This window comes from Lathyrus oleraceus, chromosome 6 (assembly GCF_024323335.1).
Source record: "Lathyrus oleraceus cultivar Zhongwan6 chromosome 6, CAAS_Psat_ZW6_1.0, whole genome shotgun sequence".
In the NCBI taxonomy this organism is placed as follows: domain Eukaryota; kingdom Viridiplantae; phylum Streptophyta; class Magnoliopsida; order Fabales; family Fabaceae; genus Lathyrus; species Lathyrus oleraceus.
Genome location: NC_066584.1, coordinates 96,957,460 through 96,976,279, shown reverse-complemented (window position 1 = coordinate 96,976,279; position 18,820 = coordinate 96,957,460). Strand labels below are relative to the sequence as shown.

The 18,820-nt window shown below is 35.4% G+C and overlaps 1 protein-coding gene across 1 annotated transcript in view; it reads left to right on the top strand.

The window, feature by feature from the left end:
- Positions 1 to 394: 394 nt before the first annotated feature.
- Positions 395 to 18,820, top strand: part of LOC127094192 (plasma membrane ATPase 1) — a 35,929-nt gene continuing 17,503 nt past the window's right edge. Inside the window, exons 1-13 of the mRNA XM_051033052.1 lie at positions 395 to 448; positions 590 to 709; positions 781 to 879; positions 1,304 to 1,441; positions 1,527 to 1,661; positions 1,806 to 1,985; positions 2,125 to 2,331; positions 2,420 to 2,539; positions 2,736 to 2,855; positions 2,940 to 3,062; positions 3,143 to 3,247; positions 3,337 to 3,481; positions 3,575 to 3,724. Of these exons, the coding sequence (XP_050889009.1) occupies positions 395 to 448; positions 590 to 709; positions 781 to 879; positions 1,304 to 1,441; positions 1,527 to 1,661; positions 1,806 to 1,985; positions 2,125 to 2,331; positions 2,420 to 2,539; positions 2,736 to 2,855; positions 2,940 to 3,062; positions 3,143 to 3,247; positions 3,337 to 3,481; positions 3,575 to 3,724 (1,696 nt within the window). The remainder of the gene's footprint in view (positions 449 to 589; positions 710 to 780; positions 880 to 1,303; positions 1,442 to 1,526; positions 1,662 to 1,805; positions 1,986 to 2,124; positions 2,332 to 2,419; positions 2,540 to 2,735; positions 2,856 to 2,939; positions 3,063 to 3,142; positions 3,248 to 3,336; positions 3,482 to 3,574; positions 3,725 to 18,820) is intronic.

The window sequence follows — 18,820 nt, the reverse complement described above, 5'->3', positions numbered from 1 at the left end:
TTTCCCTCCTGCGATTAAACCCCTCCAGCGAACCCTAACAGCGAACGAGAATACATTGTAATCATTCGGTTTCAATACCAGAAAGTGTTTGAAGAATCGGTTTCAGAACGTCATTTCTACTGCGGTATGTTCTTCATTTCTGCATTTTTTCATTTCTGATTCAGTTCGTCATTTCTACTGCGTTTTGTTCGTCTTTCACCGTTTCCGAAACCCGCAATACGTGAAACAAATTACACAAAGGTTATTCGTTATCGATTGCATAATTTTGTAATTTTGTAATTAAGGTATGCCCATAATTTTGAAACAAATTATGCCCATTAGGTTCCATAATTTTGTAATTTTAACTCATTTTGATTTAGAGCTCAAAATTGAAGGGGAGCAGAAAATAAAGAAAATGGTGGAAGGGACTATGTCTCTTGATGCTGTTATAAAGGAAGCTGTTGATTTGGTATGTCAAAACATGACACTGATACATGTGTCTGTGTCTGTATTGCGTCGATGTGAAACACTGAGACGTGTCAGACACTATACACACCTTCCATCAGAAGTATTAGACATTTGATAAATTTGGAATTTGTTGTATGTATAGGAGAACATTCCTATTGAGGAGGTATTTGATAATCTAAAATGCACAAAAGAAGGTTTAACCTCTGAGGAAGTACAAGAGAGGCTTGACATGTTTGGATACAATAAACTTGAAGAAAAAAAGGTTAGAATCCTGACTTAAGTGCTTATATAATTTCTTACCAAATTGTTATGTAACTTTAACTTCTTGTACAGGAAAGTAAAATACTGAAGTTTTTAGGGTTTATGTGGAATCCTTTGTCATGGGTTATGGAAGTTGCTGCTCTCATGGCCATTGCTATGGCACATGGAGGGGTAAGTCTCTTCCTTTTTTTGTTTGTTTTGTTATTTCTCAATGGTTTTCATTATTTCAAATCATACAAAATTAGAATAACTATGAAACTGTACTCTTATAACCTTTGGTTAACTTGATTTGAATGTTACAAATGTTATTCATTTTACAAAAGGATTATGGAATACATACAAGAAAGATTTTGGTGGTAGAAGTTTGTTAAGGTGAAAAGTCACGTTTGAACTTTCAACTAGTGTTTTTAAAACCAGACCGTCCAGTTTAACTGGTTGAACTAAGAACCGATTAGTCCGTCTGCTGGTTCAATCAGTGTGTTTCAACTTATTGAACCATTATCTAGAAGTCTCACCGCTAGATCTTCGGTCCTGGTTTTAAAACAATGGTTTTTAATATCAACCGGTTTAATATAACAACGCTTTGATTATGCAGGGAAAGCGAGGAGATTATCAAGATTTTGTTGGCATAATTATTTTGCTAATTATAAACTCAACCATAAGTTTCATAGAAGAAAATAATGCTGGTAATGCAGCTGCTGCCCTTATGGCAAGATTGGCTCCAAAAGCAAAGGTTCTTCTTCTTCTTCTCTTATAGTCTCTTTGTTATCTTGTCTTGCTCATAGTTTCTTTGATTTCTAATTATATTTGATTAATAGGTACTTCGTGACGGAAAATGGAGCGAAGAAGATGCTTCGGTATTGGTCCCTGGAGACATAGTTAACATCAAGCTAGGGGACATCATTCCTGCCGACGCACGTCTCCTTGAAGGTGACCCTTTGAAGATTGATCAGGTAAAATCTATAAAGTACTTTGAAATTACTGATGCATGATTCAAGCGTCACAACGAATAATATCTTCCACGAGTTTATTGATGTTGATATCAGATTCTAGATTTCTTGTAATTGAAGTTATGTTTTTGCTGTTTGTACTTTTAGTCTGCTCTTACCGGAGAGTCACTCCCTGTGACTAAACATCCCGGAGAAGGAGTATATTCTGGTTCAACTTGCAAGCAAGGAGAAATTGAAGCCGTAGTCATAGCAACTGGAGTTCACACATTTTTCGGAAAGGCAGCTCATCTCGTCGAAAACACAACACACGTTGGACATTTCCAACAGGTACATAATATACTAAATAATGTATCGCAGACAAAAGCGATTTGTTCAAATTCCACTATACTTACATTGTTATAGCCACTATTTGACATCACCGAATGTTGTGATAGTAATGCTCACTGCGTGACAAATATTATTACAGGTTTTGACATCTATTGGAAATTTCTGCATCTGTTCAATTGCTATTGGAATGATTATTGAAATCATTGTGATATACGGCGTCCACGGATATGGTTACAGAAACGGTATTGATAACCTTCTAGTGCTACTAATTGGAGGAATCCCTATTGCAATGCCAACTGTTCTTTCAGTTACAATGGCTATTGGCTCACATAAGTTATCTCAGCAGGTTTGCAATTAGTACATTGATTATTCCAACATTTCAGTAGCTTTTTAAAGATGTTGTCAAGTTTTGATCATATGCATCATTGTTGCAGGGTGCTATAACAAAGAGAATGACTGCTATTGAAGAAATGGCCGGAATGGATGTGTTATGCAGTGACAAAACAGACACATTAACTCTTAACAAGCTTACAGTGGACAAGGAAATGATTGAGGTTTTAATCTTATTCTTTCTAAAGATAAAATAGAACATCGCAATTACTTGAGACATAAGTTTCTTTTTTTGTCAAAAGTATACAACAGATAAATATTAGTATTCGGAAAAACCCGAGTTTGAATTCTGACTGAAACAATCTTTGACCAGGATGTATATTAACTTTGTTTCCCCTAACAATCATGAATATCTGGCAGGTTTTTGCCAAAGGTGTTGGCAAGGATTTGGTTGTACTTATGGCTGCAAGAGCATCAAGGATGGAGAACCAAGATGCAATTGATTGCACAATCGTTTCAATGTTGGCAGACCCAAAGGAGGTACAGACTCTTCAAAGTTTGTTTTCCATCATGTTGTGTAGTTGAAATTTGGTTAGTCTACTAATAGTCCTTTGGTTTCGCAAGGCACGAGCTGGAATAAAAGAAGTTCATTTCCTTCCGTTTAATCCAACTGATAAAAGAACTGCCCTTACATACATTGATGGTGCTGGTAATATGCACAGGGTTAGCAAAGGTGCACCAGAGCAGGTAATACATAATTCATTCTCGCTTTTCAAGAACCACGCAACCTACCGATCATTGATAAACTTTTCTCATATACTGTGTAGATTCTCAATCTTGCACAAAACAAGGCAGAAATCGAACGGAAGGTTCATGCGATGATTGACAAGTTTGCAGAACGTGGACTTCGTTCTCTTGGGATTGCAAGACAGGTTTATTTCCCTCTTACGAATTCTTCATAATCGGATAAGTCAATTATCATGTATTCTTTCCTTAGCACCGAAGTTTTTTTTTCATATAGGAAGTACCGGAAGGAAGTAAGGAAAGTGCAGGAGGACCATGGGAGTTTGTTGCTCTTCTCCCTCTTTTTGACCCTCCGAGACATGATAGCGCAGAAACAATCAGAAGAGCTCTTGATCTTGGCGTTAGTGTCAAAATGATCACTGGTACGTTGTATCACAGTACCACCGTCATTTGAAATTGAGTCAATGATTTTATATAATGCAAACTATACTCATGCTACAAAAAAAAACTTTCAGGTGATCAACTCGCAATAGGTAAGGAAACGGGAAGGGGTCTAGGGATGGGGACTAACATGTATCCTTCTTCATCACTGCTCGGTGAAAATAAAGATCAATTAGGTGCTGTTTCCATTGATGATCTCATTGAGAAAGCTGACGGTTTTGCTGGTAAAAAGCGCTGTCTAAGGGGGGGATTAGAAAGCGCTTTAGGCAAAAGCGTTGTCTAAGGGGGGGGGGGGGGGGGGGGGGGGGGGGGGGGGGCTTAGACAACGCTTTTTGAAAAGCGCTGTCTAAGGTATACCTAAAAAAATTAAAATAGGAGGGTCTTAGAAAGCGCTTTTGGCCAAAGCGCTGTCTAAGGGGGTGGGGCTTAGACAGCGCTTTTCAAAAGCGCTGTCTAAGGTATACCTAAAAAATTTAAAATAAGAGGGTCTTATAAAGCGCTTTTGGTCAAAGCGCTGTCTAAGGGGGGGGGGGGGGGCTTAGACAGCGCTTTTAAGATTTAAAAAAGCGCTGTCTAAACCTTTAGCAGCGGAGGTTTAGACAGTGCTTTAAAGCGCTGTCTAAGGCTAAAAAAGCGTTGTCTAAGGTCTTGTTTGTTGTAGTGATTGTAGAAGTAATATCCTCTTGTTTCTTTAGGATACCCCCACAAATAGGCATTGGTCAGATTTTGGCTTAAGCTTAGTTGAAATTTGTCGTTTCACATAAACTTCGCAACCCCAAATCTTCATGTAAGACATATGTGGTCTCTTACCACTTCATATCTCATATGGTGTCTTTTCAACCTTTTGGATGGAACACGGTTAAGTGTGTAAGCTGATGTCAATGGTGTATGTCCTCAAAAGGAGTTTGGAAGATTGGTGTGACTCATCATGGATCGGACCATGTCCAACAGGGTTCGATTTCTTCTCTCAGATACACCCTTCCATTGGGATGTTCCAGGAGGAGTAAGTTGGGATAGGATCCAACACTCTTTCAGATGGTCATCAAACTCTAGGATTAAATACTCATCACTTCAATCTGATCGAAGAGTTTTAATATTCTTACCTAGTTGGTTTTAACTCGTTAGGTTTCACCCTTTTGTATTAATGTTATTAATAGGCATTTCAAGATCAAGGACATATAGTCCATTGTTCATTCGTGCAGTAGCATAGAATATATCATTCAAATAAATTGAGCAACCATTGTTCTTTATTATAAATGAAAAACCAAACTTGTCCAAACAAGCAATGGAAATAATATTCCTGCTAATTGCAGGTACATAATAACAGTTCTCTAACTGAATTATTAAACCACTAGGTAAAGTCAATACAAAAGTTCCTACGGCTAAAGCAGCAACCTTTGCTCCATAGCCAACTCGTAGGTCGACTTTACCTTTTGCCAAATCTCTACTCCTTTTAGTTCCTGCACATTTGTACAAATGTGAGAACTGCATCCAGTATCTAATACCCATGATGCAGAAGTAGATAAATTAATAACAAAAATACCTGAAGTTGAAGTCTCTACTCCATTCTTCTTATCTTCCAGGTACTTTGGGCAGTTCCTCTTCCAGTGTCCGGTCTTACCGCAATGGAAGCAGGTGCCTTCTTTTGCTATGCCTCCACTAGGCTTCAAAGCAGCAGTGGATCTGGGATTGGCAACTTCCTTGCCCTTCCCCTTATCACTCTGCTTAGTGGGCCTTTTGTTCTGTCTCTTTCCATTTCCGATCATCAGAATGGACTTCCCTTTTGACTTCAGATTCTGCTCGGCAGTTCTTAACATGGCGAGCAGTTCAGGAAGAGATTTGTCCATATCAATCATATTGAAATTTAGGACAAATTGACTGAAACTATCTGGCAACGATTGCAAGATCAAATCAGTTGCAAGTTCCTTTTCGAGGGGAAAACCCAATCTCTCAAGGTTTTCCACATACCCAATCATCTTGAGTACATGGGGACCTACAGGGGCTCCCTCAGCTAACTTGCTTTGAAAAAGGGCTTTTGAAACTTCAAACCTCTCATGCCTTACTTGCTCTTGATAGAGCAACTTCAGGTGTTCGATCATATCGAACGCTGACATGTTCTCATGTTGCTTTTGCAATTCTGAGTTCATGGTAGCCAGCATGAGACAAGCAGTTTCATTGGCATCATCGACATGCTTCTTATAAGCATCTCTTTCTACCTTAGGTGCAGAACTAGGAGGTTCCTCTTCAGGAACAGGTGTCTCCAAGACATACAACTTTTTATCATGTTTGAGGATAATCCTCAGGTTTCGGTGCCAATCCAGAAAATTTATCCCAGACAATTTTTCCTTATCAAGGATTGATCGCAGGATGTTGTTAGAGGTGTTTGCTGTCATGGTAATCTACATAAGGATTAATGAAAATATAAGTATCATTGACATATTCAATTAGGCCTTTAATTAAATATGCTCCCACTATTTTACTCAAAACAAATGACCCTCATCATCTAATTCGGAAAATCCCGTTGGAAGATTTTCTAGTGGATCGAGATCCATATTTCACTTCGTTCTAAGTCCGCGTAGGCGGATTACACAAAACTAGGTTATTTAGGTAGGAACTCCTTCCAATTGTATCTCATACAACTCTCGAAAATTTCAGTTGGGTGAATAACTCCTTATTCCAATCCATCATATGGATCATTCCCAACTCTTGCTTCTAAACATATATATAATCTTATTATAATTTGTTTAGTTAAGTTTGACCCATTGTTTTAACAGTTGGATATTACAATTATCCCATCGCACCTTACTAATATAGAACATGCACCTCGCGTAGGCGAAACCTACATTATTCGATACTAGTCTTGATGAGTGTTAAAACTTGGAAAGCTTAAAACTTAATATTTATTTTGAGGGAATTGCAATTTTTTTGATCTCACCGGCTTGTTTATCATATAAACCGTCTCTCACATGCATCAACATACATTCACATGCATCAACATACATACAAACAAAATGAAACAGTTATGGCCCCTAGCACAATTGTTCTCCCAAGCCAATGAGAGAACCTAAGCTAACCTACAACGATCTAAGCTTCTCCAAGCAAGATCTTCAAGGTTGTCCTCCTTTGGCACTGACTTCTTTGCTTTCTTCATATCATTACATTACATAAAAGAAACTCGTTTTACATACGAGGGAGTGAGATGAGAAAAGAAGTTACATTTGGGAGATTAAGAGAGAGGCACGACACGCAGGTCGTATTTTAAAAACCCAAAACAAAACAAAGGAAAACTAAGGTCATAACCGATCACCACAAGACAATAATAAACACTTTATTATTATTATTATTAATTCCTTTAATTAATTAAAATCAAATTAAATTTCGACGACCGATCACACTACGCAGAGTTAGCCGGGGGTCCGCTGCCCGGACAGCGGAAACGGGTGTTCCGCTGCCCGGTCAGCGGGGTCTAAGGGGCAGCGCCCCTGCTCGAAAATTTTAATGAACAATTCATTTAAAATTGATGTCGTTTTTCGTATCAACACTTGATACTTCAAAGCACTTTTTCTAGCCGAACCGGTGAATTTTTCCTTGCGTTAACCGGTTAACCATATGCGTTAACCGGTTAACACTGTTTGAAAACTTTTAAAAAATTCTTTTCTGCCTTGCGTTAACCGGTTAACCATATGCGTTAACCGGTTAACACTGTTTGAAAATGTCTTGGAAAACTGTTTTCCGCCTTGCGTTAACCGGTTAACCATATGCGTTAACCGGTTAACACTGTTTGAAAACCTCAGAAAACTGAATTTCGTCTTGCGTTAACCGGTTAACCAAAAGCGTTAACCGATTAACACTGTTTGAAAACTCAAAAATTTTTATTTCGCATTGCGTTAACCGGTTAACCATACGCGTTAACCGGTTAACACTGTTCGGAAAAGTGGTTAGAACACACAACTCTTGTGCAGTCATACCCCAATCGCATAACTCTCTGACAACACAACCCTTGTGTCGTCACTAACCCTGATGCACCAATTTCAGATCGTCAAACACATCTCGATTGTTAATTCAGTATGATTGATCAACACGTCATTGCTTCACCATACTAATGTCGGATCAAGAAGCAAACGACCATTGATCGCTCAAAGGAAAAAAATCATCGAGGGTTTGAATGAACGAAACAAGAACACTATATCATATATAATGTATTTTGCATCAGGATTACATATATCACATATATGTAACTTGATCGATCTCAATTTAATCTTTGATTCATTCTGTCTTTAATCATATTATTACAGAACAAAAACAGATATCAGATTCATGGTTTCATAAGTGGCTCTGATACCACTGTAGGAGAATTGCCATCCAAGGCGCAGCGGAATTTAAAAATTTCTCCATTTAGTGATCCTTACGAATGGGCATGATCAGTGATAGAATCGTTACCTCTTGTGGCGATTGAAACCTTTGGTGCAGATCTTTGATAATGATCAAAACCTTTGATACAGATCCACGGGGCGATCACGAACGTTGAACGATGACAACGTCTCTACTCAGTCCACACGAACAGATTCCTTCAATCGCAGTGCTAGCTGTTATAAATGAAGACTTTGAGTGAGACAGAGATACGAAGTTCCAACTCTTTAGTTGTGTTTTCTGTCTCAGTGAGAGTCTCAATGCTTCTACCCAAGGGGTTCTATTTATAGAACCACTTGTGTGGGCTTCAAGCCAAAAAGCCCACTTAAGTGCATTTTGGCCCATATCTCATAATATGCCAAAATCACTTAAATATTTGGTACCTTACCATATTTCGTATTCTGCTTAAGTACACCGTACCTTACGATGTTCCTTAATTATTCTATCTCTCATCAATCCGTCCTTTGTGTGTGACCCTATAGGTTTTCGCGGTGTTGGCAATTATATTAAATCACGCATTTAACATAATAAACAGTGAGCGGTATCTAGCAACACATCACTGCTACCCAAGTCACGAAAATGTCATGTGATCTGACAAAACCTCCTATGATAATAATTATGTGTATAATTACCCCTTTGCCCTTATGTCTATATTGAACACAAGGTATAGACCGTGTCACCCTTGTCCAGTTCAATATTGGGCCCATAGACATTTATCCTGTTACGCAAGATTGGCAAATTCCATCTAGGACACTCATGTCCCTCAGCATTCTTCGTGGAGTACCCATCAACTGTCTTTATGGTTATCCAGTTACGGACAATGTTAGATCAGCAACAAAGCACTCGACTCTACATCTAGGATCCATAGTGGTTTCAGGTCGAAGAGTGGTATACACTATTATCACCATGAGAATAACTTATGACACTTTTGCATAACTTTCTATATAGTATTCTCATAGCGGGTCAATCCGGTATAAATATTACTCCTAATATTCATACCTATGTTTAAGACTTGATAACTCTTTATCCATGATCCATGAGATGTGATCATCAGTCTACAAACATAATAGTCTTAATGCTTTAATGTTATCCCACTTCACATTAAAGCTTAACTACGATACTTTAAGAATAATGCCCTTATGTTTAATGTGTTCTCATGATTAAGTCACACTTAATACATTAAACGGACTATCTATTCTAGGGACTTTATTAATCAACCATAATAAAGAAAATGCCTTTTATTATTAATAAATAATTCGATACAAGTACCAAAAGTATTGGCCTCTAGGGCTTACACCAACAACCAGTTCATTCATCTTCTCTATAATTTCCTTCTTTCTTGATTTTTCCTGAAATTCATGAAGGCTCCCATTTATTGATTTAAGATTTGGATAGAACTTCCAATTCTCAATTCTAAGATATTTTTTAGTAACAGAGTTACCAACAGACTTTCCAATACTTATAAATTTAGAAAAACATTCATGATTATCTTCTTTGACTCATATGTTTATCTTCTCTTGTTTGATACGTGGAGAAATGCCATATATTATTTCAAGAGCACCCCACATTTCCTTGGTGGTATTACAATGATGAACATAGTGAAAATTATGCAATTTAAAGACATTGTTATAAATCTTTTGGTTTTTAAATTTATTTCAATTTCCTCTTTTCCTCTTCGGTCCAAAAAAAACCAGGTTTATATATTATTTCATCATTTACTTGATGAGTAGAGCGAAATGGACCATTGACAATAGTTTTCCATAGTTAATGGTTTATGCTTTGAAGAAAAATTCTACCTAGCTTGCAAAATATTAAATCTGCTATTTTCAAAAAAAGGTGGTGTATTTAAAAAAGATCTCTTGTTGGAAGTCATGTTCCTCCTGAGACGACTAGTCCTTAAACAAGAATTAGCCTTTGATACCACTTGTTGGACTTAAGAATTCACACACAAGAGGGGGATGGTGAATTGTGTGGTTTGGAAAAAATTGATTTTAAAAACCTTTTAGAAATAAAATCAGAGTTTGAAAACATTTTAGAAAACTTAGCAGCAAAAAATAAAATGCAGAAAATAAAATAAAGAAATAAAATGAGTTAAGGGAAGAAGAAGAACACCAAGAGTTATACAAGTTCAGTTAAAAACAAATTATTCCTGTCCCCAAGAATTGATCTTTAGAGTTTCTAGTAAAGCTTAAGATCTTTTAGTAGGAAAGGCTCATGAACCCCCTTATACAAGGAATAATGGTTGATCTTCAACCAAGAGATACAAGATGATAGATATGGGCGTTTGCATCTTTTCTTCAGAATAAGCTTGAGAGTGAAGTGGCCAATATTCCTTCCCAACAGTGGATTAAAGTGGATAGTCTTCTCTCCATAAACACGAACCTTGGATAACAAAAACTTTGGTGGATTGAAGTGGCCAATATTCCTTCCCAATGGTGGATTGAAGTGGCCAATGTTCCAAAAACTTTGAGCTTAATACCTTGATTTTACACGGGATAACAAAAAACCTGAGATATTTTAACATTAGGCTGATCTCCAACATATACAACTTTTAATACCGAGTTGAGCTTCAACCTGTCTTGCTTTTTGCACCGGGATGACCAAGAACCTAGGACACTTTATCACAGGCTGCTCCAACCTAAACTACGACTGAATCACACTATCCTAAACAAAAAAGCTTTTTACGGGTTTAACTTTAAACCCAAACAAATCCCTAAATGGACAGTATTCAACCAAGATGTGTACAAAAGTTTCCCTTGATAAATTTACGATTCTACAGTTTCTAGAATTACAAAAATAATTTCACTCACAAAAGAGATTTTCTCACAAAAGCACTTAGGATAAAAACATAGTGAGAGAAAGTTAAAGAAATATTTAGAAAGAGAGAGAGAGTGAGAGATGAAAGTGTCAAAACACGATTCTGGATAACTTGAAATTAGAAATGGAACCTCTATTTATAGGCCCGAGGTTGACTAAAAAAGGAAATTTCAATAAAAGCATTTTGTAACAATCTAATCCATTAACACCTATTCCTAATCTAGAAGAAAGAAATAATCATTTTTAAGTTATCAAAAAGGAAGTTTAAGATATCTAACCGTTGCATAGAATCAAGGAACCTTCAAGATAGATTGGATCTTAAGTTTTCTCATTTATAATCGATTAGACAAATGTTCTAATCGATTAGGAAAGTCAAAAATTCGCCTATATCTATTTTGACTGCTCCCAATTCATCTGACAGAACTTCTAGATGTTTTTCAATATATTTTCTTTTGGTAAATCATTTTTGAAATAGTTTAGTATGTGTGTGCTTTATCCACAAACTTTTACAATAAAGTCCATTTTCCTCCTTACAATCTTTCACTCATTACTAAATTAGGAGATCAGCATATTGCTTCAAGACTTTCTCAGATACTTACTTCTCTTTATGTTGACGCATGCTTTAATGGCTTGAGATGAGGCTTTAATTGCATTTTTGTTGCCATCATTAGATAGTCAAGTTTATCAAACCCTAAAGATAGGTTTGCATATTTATCCATTTAATCGTTCATGATTGACTTATCATTAGTTATTATCATCAAAAGTTAATGTCTTTGTTAAAAGCATATCACCTTTCAAACAAGGTTCCACAATTGTTACGTCTGAAATTTCAGATTGAGATTCAATCAAATTTGTTGAATATGGTTTTGCAATGTTTGCGTGTTTTGTTTGACAATTGTTGAAGATCAAACCAAATTTAAATGGAGATTTAAATTTGAATTTAAAATATAAAAAGTATATCTTTTGTTGGAGATTTTTATGGAGAAAATCAAATCAAACAAATTCAACTATTATTCTGGACGAAATTAAATCAAAAATCCATAGCAGAAAAGCCTAAAATGAATTGTTATTAAAGGAGACTTAAACCTAAAGTTTGAGGTGTACATGTTTTGAAGACTCTTTGTGTTAGGGTTTATATTTGTGAGTATTTTTTTGAGTTATTGTTAAGCATCACTCTAGCACTTGAATTCATATCCTAAGGCATATAGTTTGGTTTGTTAGTTGAGTTGTAAAGCTTTGTTCCAAGACACTAAATCTATAAGCTTGAGACCAAAGTGATTGTGTTACTTGTATTCCACGCTAATGCTATCACTCATATCATAAGGATTAATGTTGGATTTTGTTATGCGTACATCACACTATTGCTTTAGTCACATGGTATAGTTGTTGGTTTGTCTTAGTTGAGTTGTAAATTCAACATTCAATGTCATTGTTATAGAAGTTGATCACTTGGGATTAGTAAATTATAGAAAGCGAGATGAATTCTCATATTTAGGGGGAGACCTAAATATAAAGTCACTAGGATTAGGAAGAAAAATTGAACATCATGGGGTTGATGTTCCTATAAGACTAATTTTAATAATTCAAGATAGTGGATTTCCTTTCTTGAGGTGTACATGTTTTGAAGACTCTTTGTGTTAGGGTTTATATTTATGAGTATTTTTTTGAGTTATTGTTAAGCACCACTCTAGCACTTGAATTCATATCCTAAGGCATATAGTTTGGTTTGTTAGTTGAGTTGTAAAGCTTTGTTCCAAGACACTAAATCTATAAGCTTGAGACCGAAGTGATTGTGTTACTTGTATTCCACGCTAATGCTATCACTCATATCATAAGGATTAATGTTGGATTTTGTTATGCGTACATCACACTATTGCTTTAGTCACTTGGTATAGTTGTTGGTTTGTCTTAGTTGAGTTGTAAATTCAACATTCAATGTCATTATTATAGAAGTTGATCACTTGGGATTAGTAAATTATAGAAAGCGAGATGAATTCTCATATTTAGGGGGAGACCTAAATATAAAGTCACTAGGATTAGGAAGAAAAATTGAACATCATGGGGTTGATGTTCCTATAAGACTAATTTTAATAATTCAAGATAGTGGATTTCGTTTCTTGGGTAGAGTCCCCCCCCCCCCCCCCCCCCCCCCCCCCTAAACTTAGGTGTGGTTTCTCCGAACTAGGTTAATAATTATTTGCTTTATTTACTACTTTTTTGCTTTATCATATTGTATAAGTTAATATGTCATAAATTGGTTGTGTAACTGATTTTTAATTTCTGGTATTTAATTTCCCAGACATCTGTCCCCAAAATCTATTATCTATCATAAACTAGTTGTACACGTTATCCCAGGCATATAGTTCAACATCTGTCTCTTGAGGATAAAATTTCAAACAACAAGAACATCAACAAGAACAAGAACAAGAACAAGAACAAGAATAACAATAAAAACAAAAATAACAACAACAACAAAACAAAATTAATATAATCATTAAATATTAAATCTCAACAACAATAACAACAACACCATCAACAAAAAAATAAAGTAAATATAACCGGTCAACATTAAATTTCAACAATATCAACAACAACGATAAAAACAAAATTGATAGAATCGTTAAACATCAAATCTCAACAACAACAATAACGAAAATAACAACCAGAAAATAACAAAATTAATAAAATCGTTAAATATTAAATATCAACAACAACAATACCACCATTGAACATTTTACCTCACACAACAACAACAACTAACATTGCTAACTTGAATCCATGTTTTCCTTTCCTTGTTCAAGTTGGAGAATATCTCATGGAGTTCTAAAACTTGTTACTAAAAGAAATGATATTTTCGAGTTTCTTTTATGGGAGAAATGATGTTTTTGAAATTGATTTAATGGAGAAATAGAGTTTCGTAAATGGAAGATGAAGTTTGGAGCTAGAAGATGAAGTTCGTCTAAGTTCATATAGGGAAAAAGTGAATGAACATGGAGCGTTATATATATTGGAAAGATAAAACTAGGAAGACGCCATTTTATTTTTAATTTAAAAATAGAAAAAAAAGGAAGATGCCACTTTTTACCACTGTTGGAATTTCAACCGTTGGGAAAAGTGACTTAAAATAAATAAAAAACAAAACTGCTGGTGTTCGGATTCAAACTCACGACCAAACACCACTTTTCACCACATTTGGAAGTTCCAACCATGGTAAAAAGTAACTTAAAATAAATTAAAAACGAAAACTACTAGTGCTGGAATTCAAACCCATGACCAAACGCCACTTTTCACCACGGTTGGAAACTTTGAATATGGTAAAAAATGGCTTATAAATAAAAATGAAAGAAAATCGTCTAAATGAATATATTTTACCACGGAGGACACTATGACAAATGTGAAAGTGTGTTACAAAATATATATTTTATAGTAGTGTCACCTCACCCGAGCTATCTCTCAACCTCAGAACAACCTTAAAGTCGCTGACAACCCAAAATCACTAGGGATTGTCACACACTTATACCTTTAGCAAGTACAAATAGTAAATACAAATAAGCATAGAAATAAACAATGAAAAAATCATTAATATTTTTTAGCAAGTACAAATAGACAAAAAAGCTACTACTAACACACAAAGATGTAAGCACACACACTCACACAAGGTTGAGGGCCAGATGCCAGGCCATATGCTTCAACATGTGTGCATACAGAAATCATATCACATTAGTTAGTACCAATCATACCATGTAGAACTAATCACATTAGGATATATTAGGTCAGCAGTAAATCCTCATACATCATAAAGTCAGTAGTCAAGTCAGTAGTTACACCACTCCACTACACACACAATTACTCTCCCTTTTTGCCACAATTTGACAAAGGTGTTACCAAAAAGTCATACATTCAGCTCAGATGTTAGTAACTTAGCATATACACACATCAGATCAGGAGTATTCAAATGTTAACAATTATTAAGACAAGTGTTGAGCATGATGCTAGAGCATCAGATAAAGTTATTGGAAACAAAGCCATTACATACCCAATTAAAAAAATCCCAAATAAAATGGCCAAACAAACTAAGAAAAAACACCTAGAAACAAGTCTTTGTGCCCTTTAGATTTTTTTCTTCAGTCAATCCTCTTGCATTCATGAAGGTAAACCAGTCTTCATTAGCATTTGAGTCACTCTCTTGCATAGGTTCCTTCTCCACGGTCTTCACAGATGTCCTCCCAGTCAAAAATGTTCCATTAGATGGTCCATCATTTCTATCCACAACGTTTACAAAAGAATTGGAATTAACACATTTTGTCTTATTTTTCTCCACCTCAAGAAATCTATCAATAGGTTTGTTGATACTAGTTCCCTTGTTAGAGGAACACATATTTGGATTTTCAAAATTTTGACTCATGATGAACAAACTGAGCACTTCATGGATAATATAAAGAGAAATTTCATGAGAGTAAGATAATAATAATTAAATGATGTTCTTGCTTGTAAGGACCAGATAAATAAACAGTTGTAATAACACAAAATAGACCTTATTTCACGTGCACCATAGAGAATAAGAGAGAGATACATTCTTTGTCTCATTGCATATCTCCCGAGCTTTGATTGCTATAGGTTGTCATATATGCAAACACCAAGGACACCTCTTAAATTTTCAAACTGGATTGCATCTAATGCCTTAGTGAAAATATCAACCAACTGTTTTTCAGTTGCCACATGCTCAAGAGCTACAACTTTATCTTCAACAAGATCACTAATAAAGTGGTGACGAATTTAAATGTGCTTGGTTCCACTATGTTGAACAAGATTCTTATAAATATTGATACCATTCAAGTTATCATAGAACAATGTCATGACATCTTGTCCCATACTGTACTCCTTCAACATTTGTTTCATCCAGAGCAATTGAGTACAACTTCTCCCTACAACAATATATTCAACTTCAATAGTAGATAATGAGACACAATTTTTCTTCTTCTTGAACCAAGATATTAAGCCATTTCCAAGGAAGAAGCATCCATCAAATGTTCTCTTTCTATCATCTACACTTCCATCCCAATCAACATCATAATACCCTACCAATATTGGGTTAGTGTCATGTGAGTAGAGAATACCATAGTCACATGTTCCATTAATATACCTCTAGATTCTCTTCACTTGAGAAAGATGAAAGGTCTTGGGTTTTACTTGATATCTAGCATGCACACCTACAAAAAATGGGATGTCAGGTCTAATTGTTGTGACGTAGAGCATACTTCCAATCAGGCTTATGTATAAACTTTTATTTACATCAACTCCATTTTCATCTTTGGTCACTTTCACATGAGTAGAAGCAAAAGTTATTTTGTGGCTAGAATTGTCAATACCAAACTTATTCACTATACTCTTAGCATACTTCCTTTGAGATACAAAAATGTTGTCTTCAATTTTCTTAACTTGAAGACCAAGAAAGTAAGTGAGTTCTCCTATAAGACTTATCTCAAATCCAGGCTTTATTTGTTAGACGAAATGTTCCACCATTGAGTCTGACATCCCACAAAATACAATGTCATCAACATAAATTCGAGCTACCATGAGATTTCCTTCATCTATCTTCACAAATAGAGTTTTTTCTATTCCTCCTCTTTTGTAGCCATTGTTGACCAGAAACTCCGTTAATCTTTTATACCATGCTTTTGGAGCTTATTTTAGACCATAAAGGGCTTCTTAAACTTGTACACATGGTTTGGAAAGCTGGGATAAATGAAACCCTTTGGTTTCTCTACATAGACTTATTCATTAAGATAACCATCCAAGAAAACACTTTTAACATCCATTTGATACAATCTGAATTTCATGATGTATGAAATTCCTAGTAGTAATCTAATGGACTCAAGTCTAGCAAATAGATTAAAAGTATCATTAAAATCCACTCCTTCAATTTGAATGTACCCTTGAGCCATTAACCTTGCCTTGTTTCTTTTCATATTACCACTTTCATCATATTTCTTCTTGAAAATCCACTTGGTACCAATGTCATTCATGTCTTTAGGTCTAGGAACTAACTCCTATACTTAATTCCTTATGAATTAACATAGTTCCTCTTGCATAAACTTTATCCAGAATTCATCGGTTAGAGCTTGTTTGGCATTCTTAGGTTCAATCTTGGAGATGAAGCAAGAGTTGACAATCATATTTATGGATACAATGATGTCTCCTTCATTCAGATTCCTATGACATTATCAATAGGATGATCCTTCTATTTTATGATGGATGGTCCTTTGTTGATAGTGGTTTCTTTAGAATTTATACTTTTAGTCTCAATGTCAGACCCCTTGTTTGGGACATCTGTTAGGACATCTGTTTGTTGAGGGGAAATATCATCTTCATCCTCAACATCAACTTTCTATTTAGGATTATCATCAGAAAAAATATTTATGGATTCCATCATAGTCTTAGTATGAGTGTTGTAGGCACTATAAGCACTACTATTGATAGAGTATCCAAGGAATATCCCTTCTTCACTCTTCCGATCAATCTTTCTCCTTTGCTCATGATATGCTAAGATGTATCACTTACTACCAAAGACATGTAAGTATTTAACATTTGGTTATCTACCTTTCCAAAGCTCATACTGTTGGAACAAAATTGGCTTCTACCATATCTCTAAGATTTTGTTGATAACAAAGTATTTAAAGAACAATATGGTATACTAACAAATGTTCAAGTGTGTAGGACCATAGACTAAATTTTTATAAGAGAACCTAGTACATGTACTGAGAACAACCATTTAAAGAGAAGCTAAAGATCTAGATTCTGATAGATCAGAAGCTGAAGACTAGACTTGAAGACTCAGACTCTAAATGAATTCAGCCTCTGAAGATCCAAACTCTGGAGATTCAGACTCCAAAGATCCAGTCAACACAAGGATCGAGGAGATTCTGATAGGTCACTATCAGGCTTTGAGGGAATTTTTTCTTCTTGTGATCACGTGAAGACTTAAGTAAAAATCTAGAGAAGACAACTGCGATGCAATATATAATTCCTTTTGTAGCAAAGTGATTTCAAATGAGCTTTCAATGGTATTAACCATATCAAGAAACATCTCAACGTCTCTGAATCAAGCTTCTCAAATAATCTCTTGTGCAAACTCTTCAACGACTCTTTTCTTTATCTCTATATAAAGAGCTGAAGACTTGAAGAAATATAACAAACTATTAATAATAAAAGAGATGTTACTCTATCAAACAAAAAACACAAGTTTAACTTAGAATTTATTAACACTTGTATATTTTTATAAATTCTTAAGTCTTAAAGAGACTTTCTGTGTTGTATTTTGTCTACATGTCTAATTGTATACCAAGTGTAGTTTTTCACAGTCTCATAATTATTAGTTAGACTTTAAGAAGTCTCTTGCTAAGTGCTTAAGTATTGGAAGTCTCTTGCTTGTGTACTTGAGCATTTGAAGTCTCTTGCTGGTGTGCTTGATAAATATAAGTCTTTTACCTGTGTGTTTGAGCATTGGAAGTCTCTTGCTTATGTGCTTGAGAAAATTGTAATCAGTTGTGATTATAGTGAAAATCCCTTAGACGTGGGAGGAACATGGATAATTGCTCGTGTCTCTCTTTCTTGCCCTTGTACCCTCTGAACTATTTTTAATTCGCTACTAAACACTCAACTCATATTCAGATTCTAGACTTCGTGTTCAGAATCTAATAAGAGATTTTCAGAAAAGAAAGAAAAAGAAAACACAATTCAACTCCCCTTCTTGTGTTTTTCTCACATTCACATACAATATAGCATTGGTTCCATATCTGATAGTCACTCGATTATGAATGTAGCAAGAAGTGTTCATGGCTTTAGCCCAAAAATGATAAGGCAGGTTTTTGGCATGCAACATGACTCTAACAACTTCTTGTAAGGTTTTATTCTTGCATTCTACCACTCCATTTATCTGACGTGTGGTAGGTGTTGAGAATTCATGACTGATTCCTTTAGCAGAGAAAGATTCAGAGAACTTTGAGTTCTCAAACTCCTTACCATGGTCACTTCTAATCATTACAATATCAATCCCCTTCTCCTTTTGGATACGAAGGCATAGTTCTTTGAAC